The 23,962-nt window shown below is 35.6% G+C and overlaps 1 protein-coding gene across 1 annotated transcript in view; it reads right to left on the bottom strand.

Annotated features, from left to right (window-relative positions):
• The window catches only part of LOC150105816 (dnaJ homolog subfamily C member 24-like), a 30,953-nt gene extending 21,691 nt beyond the window's left edge, over positions 1-9,262 (bottom strand). The window contains exons 1-2 of the mRNA XM_090393603.1: positions 9,084-9,262; positions 3,688-3,802 (exon numbers count right to left, since the gene is read on the bottom strand). Of these exons, the coding sequence (XP_090249729.1) occupies positions 3,688-3,802; positions 9,084-9,188 (220 nt within the window). The 5' untranslated portion in view covers positions 9,189-9,262. The remainder of the gene's footprint in view (positions 1-3,687; positions 3,803-9,083) is intronic.
• Between the last annotated feature and the right edge of the window lie 14,700 nt (positions 9,263-23,962).

Genomic DNA, 23,962 nt, shown 5'->3' with positions numbered 1-23,962 from the left:
GTTTTTTTATTGTCAAAATCTCTTCTCTATGATCTAGTTAGAGTACTCACCAAGTTTGAACATACTTCATTTACTGGTTCTCTCTACAGATTGATTTGAATGGGGTACTTTAATTTAAAACACTTGGTGTACAAAATCTATATATTAATACAAAAATCTATATACTAATAGATTAATAACAGATGGTAACTGGCTTATGTTGAAACATTTTGATTTGGTTGGAATCACAACTAAAGCTAGGAGGCAGTATATTTATTTATAAGAATTTAGATTTATAAGAAGAATATTTATCAACATAAGAAGCCTAAATGGCAAAGAAATGCAGCTAGCTGAGGAATTAGATAAGTACAGATTGACATAATGGGAGTGACTGAAACAAAAAAAGACAAAAACTGGTGAGATCTTACTGAGTAATAAATACAAAATGTTATATTCAGGCAATAACAATCATGAAAAAGAAGGAGTAGCTATAGTATTTAATGCTAAATATGAGGTTAATCTTCTTGAATGGGCAAGCAACATCAAATAGAGTGATGTCAATAAATAGCAAAATGGGGAACTGAAAATACAAAAATATAAAAAAACCTGCTGGATTTCTGCTCAGGACATGGATTGGTTATTACTAACACAATGTTCCAACATATAAATGTGCACAAATTCACATGGAGAGAAGAGGCAAGGAATAAGAAAAGTCTCACTGACTATGTTATCATTTATAGTAATGTTTTCTCACTAGTGCAGGACAGAGTATACAGAGGATTTGAAATTGGAAGTGAACACCATTTAGTCTTGAGCAGGATAAAACTGAATTTCATATAGAAAAGAAGAACATGTAAGAAAGTTTTAAAGTAAATAAAAGTTGAGCAGCTCTCAGATGTCAACTGTAGACTAAAATACACAAACATGATTGAAAAAAAATGAAACAGTTTGAGAACAGGAACCAAGTCTTGGAGAATCAGTAGCAAGCTCTGAAGAAAACATTGATTGATTCAGCCAGAGAGGCATGTGGTGAGGTTGTCTGCAAGGATAGAAAAATCAGAACTCCATGGTGGACACAGGAAGTTAAAGAGGCAGTAAAGGAAAAGAATAAAGCATATCAAAAGCTCCTGGCAAATAAGTCAGGTTGTGCTCTTAGAGAATACAGACACAAATGTAAGAAAGCTAAACATTGCTTAAAACTAGCTAAACAAAAGTCATGGGAAGACTTTGGTAAGAACATAGAAAATAAACATCAAGAAGGTGGAAGATATTCTGGAGGTTGTTGAAAAAGTTCAGAAATGAAGGAAAGAGTGCTGTAAAAGGAATTAGAGATGCTAAAGGTGACATGAAAACTAGAGAAAAAAAGATATTCTTGAGGTATGGAGTAATTATTTCGAAAAATTACTAAATGAAACAATCAGTGACAGCACAGTGGTAAAAACACTCAGGCATGCAATCAGGAATACATATCCATACTTGAAGTAGAAAATGTCATTATAAAAACCTGGAATGAGATAAGGCAGCTGGAGTAGATGATCTTCGACCTGAAATGCTAAAGTATGGAGGTATAAAAGTCATATAGTGGATGCACTGCATAGTCAGAAAGCAACTGACAGAGGGACAAATTCCAGATGATTGGAGTAGAGCTCTCACAGTACCCATTTATTAAAAGGGAAATAAAACTGAATGTGAGAATTTCAGAGGTATTTCCTTACTCAGTGTTCCTGGTAATATTTATGCAAGTATACTTGAGAAATGATTCAAAAGGATTGTGGAAGGGATGCTTGGTGAAGGGATTCAGGCCAAATAGAGGCTGTCAGGATCAGAATTTCACTTTACGACAAATAGTTGAGAAATCATGGGAATATTACAAAGATCTGCATTTAAGTTTTGCAGATCTGGGAAAGGTATATGACCAGTCCGAAGAGAAAATTTAATATGCTACAGTTGTATGATGTAAATGGGGATGGGGCATTATATCAAGCAATACTTAAGTCTTTATTTGAGTTGTAAGTCAGCAGTTAGAATCGAAGGAAGCACAGGAAGATGGTTCTATGTTAAATCTGGTGTCAGACAAGGATGTACATTATCCCCTCTATTATTCATTATGTATATGGATCACATTATGAATCCACTACAAGTCTGCAAGATTCTCTGACTAAATTGAATAACTGTTGTAATAGATATGGTATGAAGGTCAGTATTAAAAAGACAAAGACAATGAAAATAGGCAGAAGCATTGAAAACATCAAGTGCACTGTGAAATGGAAACCTCTAGAACAAGTAAAACATTTCAACTACTTAAGCACAATTTTTAGTGAAGATGGTAAATTAAATATAGAAATAGACAACAGAATCAACAAAGCTAGTATGGTGGGAAGTCAACTGAATAAATGCATACGAAATAAGAGAGAAATTAGTCAAAACACTAAATTAGCTGTATACAAGACGGTGTTCAAACCAATTTTAACTTGTGGATCTGAGAGCTGGGTTAGAAATAAAACACTTGACCAAAGACTAGAGACCACAGATATGAGAGTCCTGAGAAAGATTAGTGATGTGAACAGATGGTATCGATCGCAATATCATATTAACAATAAGGATATTAGGAAGCACTTGACATTGTTAGCATCCAGGAATGTGTTAACAGAGCTAATCTCAGGTGGTACGGTCACAAACAGAATGGGAGAAGAAAGATTAGCAAAAAAAGTGTTCTCTGGCAGGAAAAATGGCCCAGAGGAAGACCAAAATATAGGTGAATTGACACAGTAAAAAGTTCCTTAAAAAACAGAAATATAAGCTATGATAATGTTAGAATCTTGGCAGATTGATTTGGAGGAAAATTGTAGATAGGAGTTAGTAATGATGCACGTTTTTCATGTAGTACTATCATATCCTGTACATGTCAAGAATTTGATGATGATGATAGATTTATAAGAACACATTTCTCTTAAAGAACCCAACAAATCTGGTTTAGAGCCATGCTTCATCTACAAAACACAGGATTCAGTGGAACAAAACCAAAATGTTACACAAAGTTACTTTCTTCTGGAAAGACTCTACAAAGAAAACTGTGAAGCAACATTCACAACCCAAACCTGAACAAAAACGATTGCATAAAACTTTCTAAATTTTGGGAAGTTATAATAACTAATACACTCCATTCGTGTATTCCTTAATTGTAATTATTTTGAATATCTATTAATGTAGATGGAGATATTCTCCTGCAGCCTATAGTGCACATATCACATGCTTTCAATTCAATTGTTGTTCTTTTTAGAATTTTCCTATAACTGTATTGACAATGGTTATGAAACTTAGCTGAAAATTTTAGGCATAAAAATATTAAACATAAGCGACTCTGGTATTAATATATTATGATGAATTTTTCTGCTTATGTCTCGAATATTTATGTTTATTCATTGTATGTATTCTCTGGCCATTCAACCTGCTTCGTAATGTTTTATTACTATATATGTATGTTGGATATACCCAGTAGGGATAAATGGTGTTTGAAAAGAAAAGTTATGAAAGAAAAGTGTATGAAAATAGTAAAGATAAGGCAATTAAAAAAAAAAGTAAAAGTCATGAATAGTCAGTTTGCAAACTACAAATAAACAGGAAAAAATATGAGTCTAAATAAAAAATTAGATCAAGATAATGTAGTAAAAATTAACTAATAATGCAATGAGATGACCAAATTAATACCTTTTAATTGGGCATCGTATGCTTTTCTTTCTTGTTCATCTCTAAGAATTTTCCATGCCTCATCAATTTTATTAAATTTATCCACAACTGTATCAGGATTTTTATCTGGATGGTACTGTTAACAGAATAAAAACAAATAAGTGCTTTAATATATGTATATAAAACAGGAGCTGATCACAAAAAACATTTGTGGACCTCTAATATAACTGCTTTTACTTAAAATAAAAAGCCTATTTTTTTTACTTAAAAAAAAATAGGCTTCAGTTCGGCGATGTAGCATTATTTAAATGAAGGGGATATTAAATCCCACATTATTTCAAAGCCGAATTAGAAACTCAAAGATAGGAATGAAAGAGTTTCATGCCAAATATAGCAAACTATAAAAGTTTTGGCGGATTGTAGCGTAAGTTAAAGCACATAGTTCAACACTAGGGCAACTCGTTGCAAAGGTAAAACACATGTAAAAACACATCTCCTAGGAGAAGTGTTTTACATTATAGGAAATACTAAGAATAGTGATCAGAACTTTCCCCACCTTCCAACTCGTTGGAAGGTGGGGAAAGTTCTAGTGTTGAACTATGTGCTTTAGCTTATGCTACAATCCGCCAAAACTTTAATAGTTTGCTATATTCAGCATGAAACTCTTTGATTCAATTCCTATCTTTGAGTTTCTAATTCAGCTTTGAAATAATGTGGGATTTAATATCCCCTTCATTTAAATAACTGCTCTTACTTTTGTGAAGCAATGATGCACAACATTATCAAATTCCTATACACTAGAATAATATATATATATATATGGGTATTTTGAAACACTGTGTGTGTGTGTGTGTGTGTGTGTGTGTGTGTGTGTGTGTGTGTGTGTGTGTGTGTGTGTGTGTGTGTTTCAGAATATCCATTACAAACATCTAGGGGATATGTAGGGAGAAAGGGGGGATCAGGGTATATCAAGTTTTGATTAGCAATCCATATCCCCTGAATGTGGCGTTGCAAGGTACAGGTCGAGAACATTTCCAGGTCTGTGCTGACATGAGTTCAGCCACTGTTATGGATCAGGCCATTAATATCGGGAGTGGGGGGGGGGGGGTAGTTTGTGGTGACGAGGAAAGGATGGTTACGTAATTTCATCATGAACTCAATCACAACAAACAGGTGATCAGTAAACAAGTTGACTTATTTAGGTAAAGTCCCTCACAATCAACAGTTTGGATCACCCCTCACATTGGGGGTCATGCTGAAACCATAAAAATCCTCTCCCTAGTAATGATAATGCAGTGTCACATTGATTCACATCATATTACATGAATGCTGACTATGTCAACATGTTAATGTAAATGGGAGGGCTACCCGTCGGTTGTACACGCAGCGTTTCCACATCATCCAACTCCATTGCCTGTTTCTTGTTGCAGGAAACAGGCTCCTTCAATGCCAACAGGCATGACTGTGAAGCTCAAAAGGAGTCGCCGTACTCCAGACTTCGATGAGAAGGTGCTTTGTCGGATTAAGAAGAACCTTCTGTGAGTACCTGTGACATTGGATATGCCATGAGAGTGCTCACTCCAGCATCAAATGGGCTCTGCATGCTAATCAGCTCCATCCCTTCCAGTATCAGAAGGTTCCATACACACTGAGCCCAACCAATTTTGCACCATGAGCTGGGTTCTGTAGGTGGTTCAACCAATGTTGTGTAGAACAGTCTCGATTTCCAGAACTGGTGCTCTTCACCGATGAAGCTGTATTCACATAGGAAAGATATGGAACTGCCAAAGCAGCTACATTTGGTCCAAGGACACCCCCCCCCACACACACACACACATATCACTAACCGATAAGGATTTCAGAACAAGTTTGCTGTCAACATGTTGGCAAGCATTGTTGATGATAAGATGATTGGACTGTATCTTCTTCCATCTCGCCTGAACAGCCTCATGTACTTGATGTTCCTGCAAGAGACACTGCCACAGTTATTAGAAAATGTGCCACTGCACATTAGGCCATATATGGTTTTTTTGTGAGGCCACACATCAATGGCTGCATGCACAACATTCAATAGAAACACTGACAATGCTCACTCCAAATCCACCTTTAAGCTGGTGATGCTCTGATGTCATTTTTTGCAGCCTACTCTCTCAAGCTCCCTACAATTTTAAATCCACCAATTCACATCGGGACTTCCAGATGGCAAATCAGAATGGTGATATGTGGTCAGACACATTCGCCTCCAACCACTGTTGTGTGGTCCTTGCCTTGTGCATGTAGGGGCTAAGTCCTGTTGGAAGGTCCACTGCCTACTGTGAAACAGGATGTTGTTCAGGACTATACCACAGGTTCCAGCATGGTGTCTTCATACACTGTGGTGGAATTTTGACCCCTCTCTTGCAGAAATGCAACTTTTTTTTTTTTTTTTTTTTTTTTGCAGGAATGCACAAATGATACCCCCCAAATACGTCACCTCCATAAAACCATCATTGACCTCTGAATTCTGGGTGCTATCGCACATGCTGAGAGATCATCTGAGGCATATACCTGATCATTTTGGCAGTTAAATGACTCTTTAATGTTAAAAATCTCATTTGTGAAAAGGATATATCCCTCTCTGTATCACCAGAGAAGTAGCTTTGATTTTATCACCCTCTGCTGCATAAGTGTAAGGAAGTGTCCAGTCGAATGACAATAGGCTCTCACCCCCAAGTCATCAATTAGTACATGTGACATCGTTCTCTGAGAAACCTTCATCTCTCGACATCACTTTCTGTATTCTCACACGATTACGAAGGAGATGTGCCTTCACAGCCCTCACAAGCTGTTGCATCCTAACACAGTGTGTTCAACCTGTTCTTTGGAATACATCTTCTGTATCGTTATCAAGGTTAATAGTCTGATACACAAACATCCCACTGATTCTGAGTATTTTCAGCTGTTGAAATGTTGAAAATAACAGGTGACTGTATTCCAAACTTATGAAGTGCTATTATAGCTACACGATTCTCATAATCTCCCCACTGCATGTTAACTGGTGCAGCTAGACAACTCTCTCTCTCTACCGAAAAACACATGAATCTTGGCTGTGCACAGTGCCACTAATGGAACTGGGCCTCACACAATTCTGTGGGCAGCATGGGGGGAATTGTAACAGTATTTAAGGCAAGACTGTATTTTCCTAATCAGAGGCCAGTGATATATTACCAAGTGAGAGGAAGAGTGTTGGAAGTGGCAGAAGAATGGAATACACTGCAGTATGTGTCATGAATATGTTTAAAGATGCAGCATGATATGTATGTTGCTGTTTCAGTGAGCCCACCTGCAACAAGTCTAATAACTCTATAGCCATCTCTAAATAAGAGTAATGATAAAACTTACTGTCAAGAGACCAAAATTATTTTAAAGTCAAAATGGAGAAAAATTTTGAGTATATGACATTTAGTTTATTATATTGGTAGTATTACTAGAAGAAACTGACCAGGATAGGGATCTTGGAGTTTTAGTAGATAGGATGCTGAAGTTCAGAGGTCACATAGCAAAAATTGCAAATACAATTTAGTGGATAATGCAATGCTGAATCGAACATTGATATGTCAGAAAAGGAAGTAATTTTGCTTCTTTACAAGGCATTGATATAAACTTGTTTGGAGTGTTGTGCATAGATCTGATTTCAAAGGTGATGCAGATACATTGGAGAAGGTGCGAAGGAGAGTGTTAAAAAAGATAAGAGGATCATGGAATGTAATTATGAGGAGAGATTGAGAATTTGTGGACTGCAGACAGGAGAAAGATAACAGAGACCATTAACAACTATAGAAGAATGCTGGTCAGTAATTTATTTAAGCTTTTGAAGGCTGTGAGTGCAATTGGCATGTATCAAGCAAATGTATGGCATAGTGCAAGCAATAAGCATCCTCCTTTAATGATTCCCTAACTCCCTGGAGGTCTCATGTAATAATAGGATATAAAGGCCTTATTGTTTCTGATCAGTTAAAAACAATAGTCTATAAGAAAAACATATAGATATATAAATTACAATATTTTCCCTGAAAAATAGTAGCACATCATCATCACTGAAATTCACATTATGAAACCACAGCAAGCAATGTTCCCTCTAATTTTGGCCTGCCCATGTGTGCATGAAAAACATTCTGTACTGAAGCTTCCAGTCCCCAATGTGTGTGTGTGATATTGTAATATTTCTCATATTAATGTTGCCATTATTCGTCTAGCTATAACCTGTAAAACTGAGGGCACTAAACTTGTTTTTAAATCTGCATAGCTACAAAATTCATCACTGTTTCCCGAGTTAAAGTGACTTTACGGTAGATAGTAGACACCCTAAACAGATATTATTATTCGTGACACCTCCAAGGAGTCCGAAGACTCATCGCGGAGGACACCTGCAACTATCTCAACCACTACACCAAACCTCTACTACGAATCATCTCCATCTACCGCCCACCTCCACCACTACCACATCTAGTATTTTTTTGTCTGTAAATTGTGTGTTCTGAAGGGCTGATGTCATTGTTAGTTCACTCACACAATGCAGGCTAAAAGTAAGATTTGAGTGTGTTAAGTTAGAATGAGTGAGAGTAATATTGGAGTGGAGACACTGAAGAAATTACTAAATAAAATAAGTGACAAGTATGATTTATCATATATTTGTTTTTATAGTATGCTCAAAAATTATTGACTGTAAATTAAAAATTCTGAAAGCAAAAACTTTTGTGCATGCAGTTACCAATTGTATGCACACAGCTCAGAAAGGAGCACTCCTAGCAAGTATAACTTCACATACAGGTTACTGAATGCTGCACAAAGTGAACGGTCAATAGTGTTGATCAAAATGGGAAAAACAAAGGATCTTTCTGAGTTCGATAAAGGGCTTATTGTCAGTGCCCTTCTGGCTGGAGCGACGATTTTGAAAACTGCAAACTGACTGATTTCTCAGAAGGTGAGAAATTCCGGGTGTTTGATCTGCGGAAAAATAACTCGCATTGCTTTTGAACTTCCTACGTACAGTAATTGACCCAAGTACTTAATGACAGCTATTCGAGACCCATATCTCGAATAGCTGTCAACTCTACGCAGGAAATTGAAGATAATCGGTGGTGGCAGTCGCATTGCAATACGGAAACCACTGACGAATAAGTTTCTAATTTAGTTGCCAGTATGTGTACGTAAAGGGCTCTGACAGATATTGGCTGGAATTATCGAAGCTACTAAGCCAATAAAGAGCACAATTTTGAACCATCACGCTATAATTCTTGAGTACAATATGTGTGCTGAATTTAAGAAGTTACTGATTATCATGAAATATATTATACTTTTCGTATATTCAGAGAATATGAATCAGTCTGAAAACGTCTTCACATCAACAAACGTAAACAGAATACCAAAACACATACCTGTAAAGCAAGTTTACAATATAACGTTTTAAGTTGTTCCTTCGTGGCACTCCTTTCTGCTCCAAGAATTGAATAATAATCTTCCATATACCTGTATCTTACCATAAAAACAAAATAAGCCCAATCTCAACTCCAAAGTGTATACTTTAAATTATCCCTTTCGCCGCTCTTTAGATGTCAGTAGCTCCATATTGGACCGATTCGCCCGGATTTACGATCGATTCATGTTGAGAAATAGTTGAAAAATAGCCCATATCCGCTAATAATAATAAAAAAAAAAATTATAATCACTTTCATGGAAAATTCATTACAGGACACTTCGCTACCTTAGCACATAGTTTTTGACTGTAACCTACATCAGTTCGCTTCCCAGTTTATCTATTTTGCGGAAGAAAAAACCCGAATTTTTCCAGGAGAAAAATAATAAAACGTTGTTGCGGTCATATAAAGCTAGTTGCTTTGACCTTACTTGAAGGTTTAAAAATATAATTTTTCAGAACATCATGAATAATATTTGCTTAAATGTGACCAGTTCATTAAAGACGACTTTCTCCGATTATCTTTCCTCTTTAATACCTGTTCATTCTCCAAAAAGAGTGTACATTATTTTACAGCTTTCTTTTTTTTTGTAAATATGTGAGTATCTGGCCTTTACCTTTCGCAATCACCGCGGGTGAGTGCCATGGTAGTACACTTATTATTATTATTATTATTATTATTATTATTATTATTATTATTATACGACCTCCAAAAACTCATCGAAGGAGGGTATTCCGCTTCACTGCACTCAATTCACCATCCCAGAAATCGTAATCCGCCAGCTACACACAATACGATCTACCGCCCATAGCAACAGTATTTTTGTCTATAAATTGAGTGCGTTTTCTTCTGTCCAATTTGCGACTATGCAGGATGAAAACGTAGTTGCCGTGGGGAAAACCTAGCTACCTCCGTATGTGAGTGAAAGTGAAGATAACTCACGTTCAAGTGAAAAAAAAAAAAAAAAAAAAAAAACAGCATAAAGGTTCCTCTCTTGACTTTACTGGATATAATAATAATTATTATAAGCAAAGTGAATATTAGATCAAGCAGCATTATTTCAAAGCTGAATGTAAAAACGATGAAAGTTTTGTGAAATAAGTAGACCAGAGAGCTTACGGAAATACACTCCCCGGCATGCACGAGTTGCCTCGGACGACGCCTATGTCTTTTAAACTATGGCAACTCGTGGATGCTGGGGAATGTATTCCCGTAAGCTCTCTGGTAAACTTATTTTACGAAACTTTCATAGTTTGTACATTAAACTTTGAAATAATGCTGGATCTAATATCCAATATGCTTATATAATTTTGCATCGCCGAACTAAAGCCTGTTGGCTCTTTATTTTAGTAAATTATAATAATTATTATATAGACCTTCATAAAAGCAAAGGATTCATCGCTGAGGCCACTATACACTACACTGTCGCGTATCATACAAATCTAAATCTATCTCACATATTATTATTATTATTATTATTATTATTCCTGATACCTCCAAGGAGTCCGAAGACTCATCGCGGGAGGACATCTTCAACTGTCTGTACACCTTATCTCTACTACGAATCAACGCCATCTACCGCCCACCTCCAACACCACCACAACTAGTAATTTTTGTCTGTAAATTGCGTGTGTTCTGAAGGGCCGATTTGTATGTATGCGGGATGAAAAACCCGAGTTTCGGGGAGAAAAAACCCTGCTACCTCCGTATGAGATCGGCTAACTCACCATCGATTGAAATCGACCAGATAAAGATTCCTCCCGTCGCGACGAGAATCGAACTTAGGCATATTCCAATCGAAGGGCGCAATGTACCGTCGTTCTTCCAATTGCGCTACGGAGGCGCTTTATGTTTTGATCTGTTAATTTCGCGTTTCAGCTGGCCGTTTGCCTGTTCTGCTGATGGGGAAAAAAAGGAAAAAAAACACCACTATCACCGCGTGAGATTGACTCACTTTCACTTGAAAAAAAACAAAAAAACTATATAAACATTCCTAGCGTTATGAAGAGATTTCAATCGAGGTCTTTTGTAACCAAATGCATTTGGGTTTAAAAAATCATACTAATAATATTAATAAAAAATTCCAACACTGATATCACTACATGCCATGCAATTAAGACACACTCCTCAAATTGATAAGGTCACCATTATTCATTTCTAAGAACACGAAAACAAACTTTGTTCTGAATGTCTTGCCATAAAAATTGAACTAATATGTGAAAACCTTACTCATAATCTTCCTCGCGCCAATTATATACTCTCCCTTACTTGAACCCAACCAATTTGCTCTTAACATATTTATGTTGTGAACATTGTAAAACTCTTAACAAGTTTTCTTCTACTATTTGATGACAAATTCTCCCAAACCAACACACCGTCACCCACACTGCTGATTTATCAAGATTATTATTTGATTTTAGTTTTTCATTTCTTAATTTTTCCATAATTCTCCATCTTTTAATGTTTTCCTGTTACTTATGCCATTTTATGCTTTCATGCAGACCTTCTGATTATTATTTTCCACACTTTTTTCAAAATGTCGTACTATTTTTCGGCATAATTTCTGCTTCAGCACTGTATATTAAAATGATCCCTATCTCAAAATACAGTATGTTCAAATTTCTATGATTTCTAATACTCTAAATAAAAATAAATGAATAAAAAATCTTCTAACATTTTTTATTCCTCATAAGAAGTTGGTGAGAGCTTTATAGCCAATCTAACTTTTCGCCACTGAGGGGAAGTCAATCCATCAATTTTAATAACTAAAATCCACTTAAAAAAAAAAACAGTTCCTTTTTCTGAAGTATAATTGAACCTTTAAATCCCTTTTCAGAGAGTCAATAGGGTTTCTAGAAGTATACGTAATGCATAAATGGCATGCCTAAAAAGACTGCTTTCATTTTTAAATAAATAAATATGAAATAAATAATAAAAACGAATAAACTATATTTATATTAGAGGTTACACACATCATTTGCGTTTATTTTAAATATAACAAAGAACAGTTTGATTTACACCAGTGCAACTTGCCACCACTATAACAAAATAATGATAAAAAACAAAATAATAATAATAATAATAATAATAATAATAATAATAATAATAATAATAATAATAATAATAATAATAATAATAATAATAATAATAATAATAATAATAATAATAATATCTAAAATAAAAAATCACCTAACACCTTTTTATTCCCGTATATAGGGAGCATGCGAGGCCGTTTTAGCCCTATCTAACTTTTGGAGACTGAGTGGGCAGTTCAATCTCCACTGGTACCCAATCAGAGATAGATGGTCCAATGCTATCACTAATTAAGCAGCACGCAGTGAAGAGAATGGCTCAACAAGTGCCGCCATCTCGAGGTCTCTAACCCTAACACTCGTATTTAATGTCTGAAATAATGTGAGTTCCACGGTATTTTAAAAAGCTTAGAAAAATTTCTTCTAGTCGCTGACTAGATTCGAAACTAAATCTTCCTTCTTGTGGTCAAGCGCCGTGATAATAATAATAATAATAATAATAATAATAATAATAATAATAATAATAATAATAATAATAATAATAATAATAATAATAATAAAATTCCCTTAAAGATTAACCCATCACTTAGCATGACAATTGATGGACGAGGAATGTCATATCAAATGAAGACCAATTCCTTAATAGTATCTTAAATTATTCAAATATACTTTTATATAATTATTGTTTGATTATTACTAGCATATAAGTCATGTCATTCACAATTGTACTCTCATAAAATTTCATAAAACAGAGAAATTAATGAACAACTCTTGAAGGGTCTACAAAAACTATCCAAGGATTCCACGAACGCATAATCCAGGAGCTAAATAAGAGGTAAGGATATATAAAATGCTTGTTGGCGCAGGGCAGGAGCAGAAATCCGAAACAAGTTGTATCGAAGAAAAATTTTAATCTCGATAATAATAATAATAACAACAACGCAATTGCCACTACAGCCGTAGCCTCGGTAGCTCAGTCACTAAATTTTTATCCATCAGTTAGAAAAATTTGGATTTGGATTTCGTCAATGACGTGTGGAATACTTTGAGGAATTTTCAAATGAAAGTGAGTTAGTTAGTGATAAAGAGTTGTAGTTGTTTTTTTTTTCCTTTCCACTTCTGAAAAGTGGAGTTTCTAATTATGCGTAACTTACTAGTTGTCTAGAGAATACTACGATATGCAGACACGCTCAAAAATTGTGGTGGATGCTCCACAACCATGAAACAGTCCAAGGTCAATCCTCTCCCCCATATGACAAAACAAATAAAAACATCAGCTAACACTTTTTATTCCCCTATAGGGAGCAGGCGAGTCCGTTTTAGCCTTATCTAACTTTTGGAGACTGGGGATGAAGTTTAATCTTCACTGGTAGCCAATCAGAGATAGCTTACCCAAGATCATCACTAATTATTCACGGTATGGGGTGAAGACAGGGGGGATGACAAGTGCCGCCATCTCGTGGACCCTTATTCTAACACGATGTGCACTGTCTGAAAATAGGTTGATTTTCTTGAGTTTCCGGAAACAAAAACACGCCTGTCCATGGTAGGAAGCAAGTATCTCAGAAGACCTGATCGGAAAAAACAAAGGCTTCGTAAAAGTCCCGTAATTGGGGACTAGAATTGAACTTATGAATCTCTTTCTTCATTCAGTTTAGCAGCGCGGAAGGTACACGCCACTTCCAATGAGCTAAGCAAGATTGTTAATCTTATTTATCAATTATTATTATTATTATTATTATTATTATTATTATTATTATTATTATTATTATTATTATTATTATTATTATTATTATTATTATTATTAGTCACCTCCAGGGAGTCCAAACACACATCTACTTTACAACTCTGCTTCCACCACTCACAATCCACCAACTGACCGCAACTACACCAACGCCATTTACCGCCGAATACCACCACCTCCGGTATTTCCACAGACAATCACAAACATCCATGCCCACGGCGGGATTAGGAAACACTTTAAGAAATTCTTCTACGGTTTGACATCTCATAACTTAATTTGCATTTTATTTTAAAAATGTGGTGATATATCATTCGATTCATCATCGTTCGTTATCTGATGTGTAATATTAATTCGCTTCTATTTGCTAACTTGCTCTTTCTCTCTCTCACTCACTCTTTCATTTAAAGGACGTCCTTTTATATTTATGCGCATGAGACGATACATTAAGGAACAGATTGAACAACTTTTTAATTTTTTATATTTTTATTTTGCTCAGTACCTTTAGCTGCGGTGGTGTTTCCGCTTCATTTGGTTTATTTTCATATTATTCATTCACTTTTATTTAGATATTATTCATACATTTTCTCAAAAGTTTTTTTGCATAGTTTTGCTGAATAATTCCATTTATCAAATTTCCTCAACTCTTTCCATCTAATCCTATAAACTTACTGTGAAACTTATTTTTTAAGTGTTCCTTAGCTGTATACAACGAATGTCTTACCATGATTGTTTTCCTTGGTACGGTAATTTTCCAATTTTCGTCCTAATCGTCTCATAAATTTCAACATCGTATTCTTCATTTGATGAAATTTCAGCACATTTTGATATAAAAAATGTCAGTTACTTCCCGAAGCAAATCTGATCACTTAATTTGTATTGGCTAATCCGACATCTTCCTACTTCAGAAGGTTCATAAGCGGAATATGTATCAATAGTAGATTGACGTTTGTTGCACTCAGATTTCTTAAAAATTCAGCTACAGCAATTACAATACTATACAGCTGATTAAGCCATTTCTGTAGATTATCCACAGAGTGAATATCAGAGCTTTTTTTTCCCCCCAGTCTTATTGACATTATCGAGCTCCGTGTGGTCGCTCTCAGTTTTAAAAATGAATTCACGGCTAGCAAAGAAAGTGGCAAACAACTATCTTTTCTATACAGAATTAGTAAGACAGTCAAAAAAATTCTAATCTCATGGTGCTCTACTTTCACCCCATGGTAGATTTCGAATTCACAGCATGTTAGTTGGAGATCAGCAGGGCCGCATTTATACTTTTTTGAGACCCTAGGCGCAACATCATAATGAGGGCCCCAAAAGAACAAGTCTATTTCAGTTAATCAAATTCATACGTTTTTTTTTAAGTTTATTGAAAATAAAAGTAGACATTTCCATAATAAATCATTTTAATAAACTAAAAATAACACAACATTGGTATACATATATTAGCATATAATATATATATATATATATATATTTTATCAGTTCAAATTTAAATTAAAAAAGAAAAATAATAACTAAAAGTTTTTTTTTCTGGCTTTAGTTTTAGCAAATATATCTATAATCTCATCATAATAACAGGGGGGAAAATAAAAGGGGAGAAGTAAATTTGCAGATTTTAAGGAGACAGTTGAGTGTGTGAATGTATGTAATATGCCCAAGCCATTAGGAAAGACCACGAATCAGAATGGGATAGTTAGTATAAGGCATCAAAATAGGGATGGAACAAATCGGCTTATTCAATTCATGTATACAAATGCCAGAAGTATTAGGAACAAGAGGGAAGAATTTTTGACCTTGGTTGGCACTTCCAGACCAGAGGTTATTGGCATTAGTGAAACATGGCCGACAGAAGATGACACAGCTGGTGGGATTGAATGTGAGGGGTATGGTGTGTTCAAGAGTAACAGGTAGAATAAAATGGTGGGAGGATTACTATTGATAGCTGATGAGTTACAGCCAAGAAGAATAGAATTGGAACTGCAGGATAGAGAAAAGAGCACATTTGAGGCTATTTGGTGTGAGATTGAAATTAGCAGAACTAAATATACAGTTGGATGCTGCTATAGTCCAGATGATGGAATAGATGGTGGAGATAGTATGCATAAGCAATTAGAAGAAATGAGCGGAAGGAGGGTAATTATTATAGAAATTTCAACTATGGTAACATTGATTGGAAGGAGGAGAGTACACATGGGAGGAAGGAATTGGATTTTATGCGGTTATTAAGGGATAACTATCTGCGACAGCATGTAATAGAAAACACTAGTGGTCAGAGAGTGCTTGACCTGATAATTGCATCTGAGAATTTGACTGTAACGAATATGACCACGTTACCACCAATTGCTGAGAGTGATCATAGGGTCTTGACTTGGGAGGTAGCTAAAGGTGTGGATTTTACAATTAAGACGGGGTACATGCGGAATTATTGGGCTGGTAAGTATGACAAGCTTAGGAGATTGATTGGTTCAGTGCCATGGCATGTACAACTGCAAGGGCTACTAGAAGTTGATAGTGCATGGGAGGCGGTAAAGAAGTGTTTGCATGAAGCAATGGCTGACTGTATACCTAGAGTCCGAATAATAAATCAACTAGGGGTTAAATGGATGAATAACACCATTAAGCTTGAGCTGCAAAAAAAAAAAGAAACAACTCTGAACTGCAGGCACATGAAGGGTATAAAGCGCAAGCCAGAAGGGTAACGAGTGTGGCAAGAAAAGCAAAAAAGGATTATGAAAGAACATTGGCCATGCAGGCTAAAGAGAATCCTAAACAGTTTTTTCGATATGTTGCAAGTAAAAGAAAAAATGTATATAGCAGAATGATTTTAAAGAATGCCGATGGTAGGCAGGTATACAAATCAGGTGATATAGTTGAATTACTGAGCGAGCACTTTGCAAGAATATATCTTCCAGGTGGTGACATTGCAGAAATGAATGAACCAATAGATTATACGGGAATTGTGGTGAATGAAGTGGAGGTGAGTAGTCTATTGCAAAACCTCAATGTCAATACATCTGTGGGAGTGGATGGTATATCAGCTCGTGTCGTACGTGAAGTGGCTAGAGAATTGTCAGTACCCTTGACCATTTTGTTTAATTTGAGTACCGGGTCTGGGTTAGTCCCGAGGGGGTGGAAAGAGGGGAAAATAGTTCCATTGTATAAAGGAGGTTCCAAGAATGTTATTGTAAATTACCGACCGATTAGCATATCAGGAATCGTTGTGAAGGTCTTGGAGAAATTATTCAAGAGAAGAATACAGGACTAGATAGATGAAAATGGGATACTGCATGGGGGACAACATCGTTTTGTGAAGAGTAGATCATACCTCAGTAACTTGCTCATGTTTTATAACACAGTGACGGCTGAATTGGGTAAGGGGGTATTGGGTTTACAGTGATTCTACTCGACCTTGCCAAAGCCTTTGACAGGATACCACATGGAACCCTAATCAGTAAACTGGAGCAGATGGGGATGGATATAGGGTTGGTGAGATGGATAGGAGGGTGATTGATGGAGCAATACCAGAGAGTGGTTTATTCAGGAGTGGAGTCCAAAAGACGACTTGTGACTAGTGGTGTGCTGCAGGGTTCTGTTCTTGGACCCCTACTCTTCAATTTGTTCATTAACGATATAGGAAAGGATCTGAGAGGAGGTGTTCACTTGTTTGCTGATGATGCAAAGTTGGGTAGAGCAATTGTGAGTGCACAGGATGTCAAAATGTTGCAGGATGATTTGAATAGTTTGGAGGACTGGGCTAGGGAAAATGGATGTCAATTTAATGTGGCAAAGTGTAAGGTTATGCATGTTGGAGTGAAAAGATTAGCAGCAGTATATCATATTGGTGGAACCATACTCCAGGAGATTGATAAGGCCAGGAATTTGGGAGTGTTGGTGGATAGGGAGATGAAGTTTAGGGGGCACATTGCAAAAGTGGCCAAAACAGCTCATCTAATCGCTTGGTTGTTGAAAAATACTTTAACAAACAGACACAAACAAGTTATTGTTCCTCTATATCGAGCCTTGATAAGACCCCATCTGGACTACTGTGCCCAGTTAGCACCAGGGTTTCTTCGTGATGGGGAGGAAGTGGAGAGGATCCAGACACGAGTGACCAAGATGATAACAGGTCTATGGAATGAACCTTATGAGAACAGGTTGAAGATTTGTGGGTTACAGAAATTGGTCGATAGGCGGAAAAGGGGTGATATGATTGAGACATTCAAATTACTGAAGGGTTTCTATAAGATTAATTCAGTAGATATTTTTGAGAATAGGACTGGTGGTGGTGGTGGTGGCGGTGGGAGGACTAGGGACCATATATGGAAGCTGGGCAAGAGTGTGGTTAGCAGGGGTGTTAGAACTAGGTTTTTTACTTGGAGAGTGGACTCCCACGAGGCCCTAACATGAATCTGTCGGCTCCTTGGAGTTGCTCGAGATAATAAAAAATAAATAAATAAATAAATATAATAATAATAATAATAATAATAATAATAATAATAATAATAATTAATCAAGTCCATTACATCTGATTCAATGCATAATAACGACAGCTCACTTGTTTTATTTTGGTGCAAGTTGCTTCTTAAATAATTATTTATTCGTTTCAATACTGAAAATGAGCGGTCAGCACTTTCATTCGAAATAGGCATCATCAAAAATATTTTTAAAATTGTTTCTACGTTCGAGAAAGTAGACCTTAACCCATCGTTTATAAATTTGTACATATTTTTAATATGTACAAATTTATCATTATTAAAAATTGCTTAACTTCATCAGTAAATTTTTCTGGATCAATATCAGTTAAATAAGTTTGTAAAATTTTATTAATACTAGTCTTGTACTTGTCTTGATCTATATCTTTCTTCACAAATATGTCAAACAGATCTGTCTAAATAGATTTTTGTTCTTTCATTAATTTCCAAAATTAGCTTATCGCAAAGACATTAAAAGTATTAACAATGAAATTTTCTTTCCCATGTAATATAATCTCATCGTTAGATTGTGAAATTTTGTGAGACATTTTTTTCGCTTTTTCTCTCTTTCCTTCTCATCTTTATATTTTGTCTCATCTGTTAATAAATTCGCTTCTTCATTTAAAGCAGCAAAACTATTTCTTATATCTAAAATAATACCAACTAAAGACTGTAACAAATTATTAGCTAAGAACAAATCCAAACTGGGATCTTGTAGAGATTTACTGGTAGCATTTATTCGTTGTAAAATTTTGTCCCACACAACTGTTAAAATTGCTGTTTCTGAATTGTCAAAATGCCAATGATGAGCTCTAATTTAGAAATAGGTTTTTCTTGAGGAGAAATGGATACTTCAAGTAATGCCTCTTTAATTTGTTTATATCCACGATTTCAAAGCAATACAGTGTCAACTCTTGTGGACCACCTCGTTCCACTTAATCTTTTAACTGTTAATTTTTTTTTTTTTCTAAATGTGTAAGGAGTATACTCCATCTTGTTGAAAATGAAAAGTAATTATATACGTTTTGAATAAAACAGAAAAAAATGAAATGTTTGTTTCATTTAAAATATTGTGTCAAATATTTATATATTTTTAATAACATTTATTGAAATAAATATGACATTTTGCTTTCTTTCCTTGCAAAATACCGTTATATGAATCGTAACATTTCAATTTTAGGAACGATTTTTTTTTTAAATTTATTTTTTATTTTTTTTAGGATCCGCATTACTATAATATCCAATGTAACCATTGTAGATATGCTGAAAATATAACATGAAAGATATCCCATACAAAATAATTCAAAATTTATGTCATTTTGAAGATTTTCTAATGCATCTACCTCCCTTCGCCTCTCCTGGAACTCAATTACATAACTATTTCAAATTCCTACTGGTTTGAAAGCTTTCAGACAGTATTCAAAATGTGTTACTTCAGTTTACCGTTTTGACAAAAAAATAAAATAAAATAAAGCAATAATATTGTTGTGCCGTCGAAGCTTCTAATTCTATAATATTTCTTTGCAATCTGAAATCAGTTGTTCAGTGGTCTGATGAAATTTCAGTAGTGTTATTTTTGTTATTTATTTATTTTTTTTAAATTCTATATATTACTACGTCTTCGAGATACTCCATAATAATCCTCTTTGCTGGAGGAAACGCTAATCATAGATTACTCTCACTGCTATTGAGAAAGACACAAGAGAAAGTTTCCCCAGAAATCACACTAAATTGCCTAGCTTTACAACATAAGAAATATAAGCAGTTAATAAAAAGATGTTTTATTAACTGCTTATATTTCGCTGAATTTCAAATCAGCATCATCAGAGCACAACACCCTTGTACACGCGACAGTGAGTAAGTAAAACAATAAAATTGCACTGTACAAAAGATCTCAAGTCCTATTTATGGCGCCCTCTAATAAGTTAAAAAATCATTACAGCTATGTGGGAGTTGCTCTTAGGATGACTGACTCCCATATTTTTGACAAATTAATGCAATCATACTTGTTCAGGTTAGGAAAATTCTTCAAAGTCATTGCTGACTCAAAAAAATAATCTTTCAGATCTGTAACAACTCCTAAATAGCACATTTGTTTTCTTCCATCTAATCCTGTATGAAGGAGTATCCAAAGCGTGGTCTGCCAGTCCTGACTTGCTATAGTAATAGTAGCGAATGTATTTCTTGTTCTTCCAGCAGATGTTAACAGATAGCCCCTATGCCCCATAGTCGATAGCATATAGTCCCACGTATAAACTGGCCCAACAGTACCATTAATCTGTTTGTAGATTTTTTTCTTCCCCTGTAAAGTAACCTGCATACATAGTAAATTTGAATAATTCAAAAATATCAGGAGGAAATTTAGACTTGATCAAATCCAGAGTGTCTATATGTGGTACATATATGCAGGTTACTTTGCATGGGGAGGAAAAATCTGCAAACAGATTAATGGTACTCCTATGGGTTCCACCCCCCTCTTAGCAAACGTTTACATGGAACACTTTGGTACTTACCACAACTACATACAAGCCACTAGTTTAGTTACGCTATATAGATGATGTGTTTGCCATTTGGCGCAATGGGCTAGATAACTTGGATGCATTTGTCACCTACCTAAACAGCCAACACCCCAAAATCCACTTCACAGTAGAAAAAGAATCGAATAACTGTTTACCATTTCTTAACACATTAGGCACCCACCTTTCAGATGGATCACTATCTTTTTCCATTTACAGAAAGTCTACACATACAGGAAGATACCTACATAAACAATCACATCATTATCCAGTCCAAGAGTATGGCATTTTTTAGATTCGGATTTTCATGAATTTATAAAATAATTGTTTGACAAAAATAATTATCTTCAATCAAATTCTGGGAGAAATTTAAAATGTATCGGCGATTAAAATAATCAGCAAAAAAATTGATAGTGACATTGATCTTCTAGAGTGATACAATATGAAGTGAAGAAAGTATGAAAGGATTTCTTATTTTGTGGTGCATTAAAAACTATAATTATGCGATAAAAACAAGCAGCAAAAAATTAATATAACTCATAGGTATTTAGTCTGATATAACTTAGATTCCGGTTACGGAGCAAACGGCAAGGAACTGCGTTTCTTGCTGAAGGCAACTGAACGTAGCTACTACGTACGCCAGGTAATCTAGTTAAGTGTTCTTTTCAGCGTGAAGGATTATTGCCCTTCTAATGGACATGACGGTCAAACTGCACTTCTTATCCATGTTCTTTCAACAAGTGGACAGAATATTATCCAGGTTTGCTGGATGTGTATGTACGTCCAGTAAAGAAATGGTATGCTTACATACAAGAATTTTATGGAATACAGGAGTTCCTGTTAGTTTTTTATTTTAAGGAAAGAACAATGTATTTCGAATGGAAGCAGGAGGCCTCACAAATTTTTCAGCGGCCTCTAGTTTTTATATTATGAATTTAATATTTAAAAATAAGTATTTTATTTTGCAACTATAACTACGCTGTTTTTTTTTTATTGTTCTTTGTGAGGAGTAAGGTTTTAAAACGTGGCTCCTATAGAGAGTGAGGCCCCCAGCTTGCGTCTAATGGTAAATGCGGCCCTGCAGATCAGATATCCAAACCTCTTAGTAAAACATGCTGGCATTATAAACTATACAGAAGATCAATATAGCGTTCTGTAATCATTTTTCCTAATCTACGAGTGTCATCGTGTTACAGACCTGGAAATATATTTCCACATCCAAACACCAACGTTACACCTAACATATTAAATGATAAACTTTGGAAAATAATTTTCTTCTCGTAATGGCGCAATCCATACATGACTATTTAATTTAAAGCATGTGTATTTCGATTCATCACTGCAAACAAAGAATCCAGCGGTTTACTTCCAAATATTTGAAAGTTGAAAGTTAAAAAAAAAAATCAGCTAACGCTTTTTATTCCCTTATAGGGAGTATGCGAGGCCGTTTTAGCCCTATCTAACCTATGTAAGTTGAAAGTAGACTTTTGAAATCTTGGACAGTTAGAATCCTCGCAGTTAGATAAATGATGGTACGTTGTGCCCTTCAGTTGAAAAAGTCCGTGGTTCGATTATCGTAGTGAGAAGGGGAATGAGAGGAATCTTTATATGTTTTTTTTTTTTCAGTTGAAAGTAAGTTAGCCTATCTTATACAAAGGTAGCAGAGTTTTTTCTCCGGAAGAAATTTGGGTTTTTAATCACGCATACAGGGAAATCGGCTTTGAGAACACATGCAATTTACAGACAAAAAGTACTAGAGTGGTGGTGGGCCATAAAATGGTAGTAGCGCTTTTGTGTAGTTCGTGGATTAAATGGATTAGAACAGATTAGAGTATCTAGAGTCGAGTATCCACCCATTGAGGGAAGGACACTTTACTGTAGAGTTTCCCTCAATGGGTCCTTGAACTCCTTGGAGGTGTTATGTAATAATAATAATAATAATGTTCAGCTACTGACCACAGCAGCGTTAATGTTTTGAACTACTGGTCAAGAGAATCCGCTGATGCAAAATTTTCATCATTCTTCCATTATTATTTCAGCCATATTTTTAGGTTTTCTGGGGTGTGGGGATTTCTTTTAACAATTGTATTTTTCATTTTAAAGACTGCAGTTATGATTATTTTTGTAGGTCTCTCCCATCGAGGAAAGTTTTCTTGTAAATCTATAGTTCATTAGTGCCATAGATTTTTCTATTTTTAATAAAATCAAAAAAATCAACTAACGCCTTTTATTCCCTAATAGGGAGTAGGCGAGGCCTTTATACCTTATCTAGCTTTTGGAGACTGAGTGGGCAGTTCAATCTCCACCGGTAGCCAATCAGAGATAACTGGCCCATGTCTATCACTAATTATAGCAGCCACAGATGAAGAGGCTGGCAAACAAGTGCTGTCATCTCTTGGTACCTAACCCTAACAAGATATGTCACTGTCTGAAATAATGTGGGTACTACGGTCGATTTTCTTGAGTTTCCGGGAGGAAAAACCTGCTTGCCTGTGCCAGAGATCGACTAACTCGGGAACCGGTCGAAGATAGGCTTAGAAAAAGTTCCTCCAGTCAGCGACTAGACTAGAACCTAAGTCCAACTTCAAGTGGCCAAGCGCAGAGGAGGCAAGCGCAACTTCCACTGAGCTACACAGGCCCTATTTTTAATATTTTTAATAATTATAATTATTATTAATAATAATTTAATAATAAGTTTATCTTCGACCGGTTCCCGAGTTAGTCGATCTCTGGCACAGGCAAGCGGGTTTTTCCTACCGGAAACTCGGATTTTTCGTCCCGTAAACGCAAGAAAATCGACCGTAGTACTCACATTATTTCAGACAGTGACATATCTTGTTAGGGTTAGGTACCAAGAGATGGCAGCACTTGTTTGCCAGCCTCTTCATCGGTGGCTGCTATAATTAGTGATAGACGTGGGCCAGCTCTCTCTGATTGGCTACCGGTGGAGATTGAACTGCCCACTCGGTCTCCAAAAGCTAGATAGGGTATAAAGGCCTCGCCTACTCCCTGTTAGGGAATAAAAGGCGTTTAGTTGATTTTTTTTATAATTTTAATAATTATTTTTAATAAT

Source organism: Typopeltis vanoorti, chromosome 6, assembly GCF_054136105.1.
Source record: "Typopeltis vanoorti isolate ZY-2024b chromosome 6, IOZ_Tvanoo_1.0, whole genome shotgun sequence".
In the NCBI taxonomy this organism is placed as follows: domain Eukaryota; kingdom Metazoa; phylum Arthropoda; class Arachnida; order Uropygi; family Thelyphonidae; genus Typopeltis; species Typopeltis vanoorti.
This window is presented reverse-complemented; position numbering and strand designations above follow the sequence as displayed.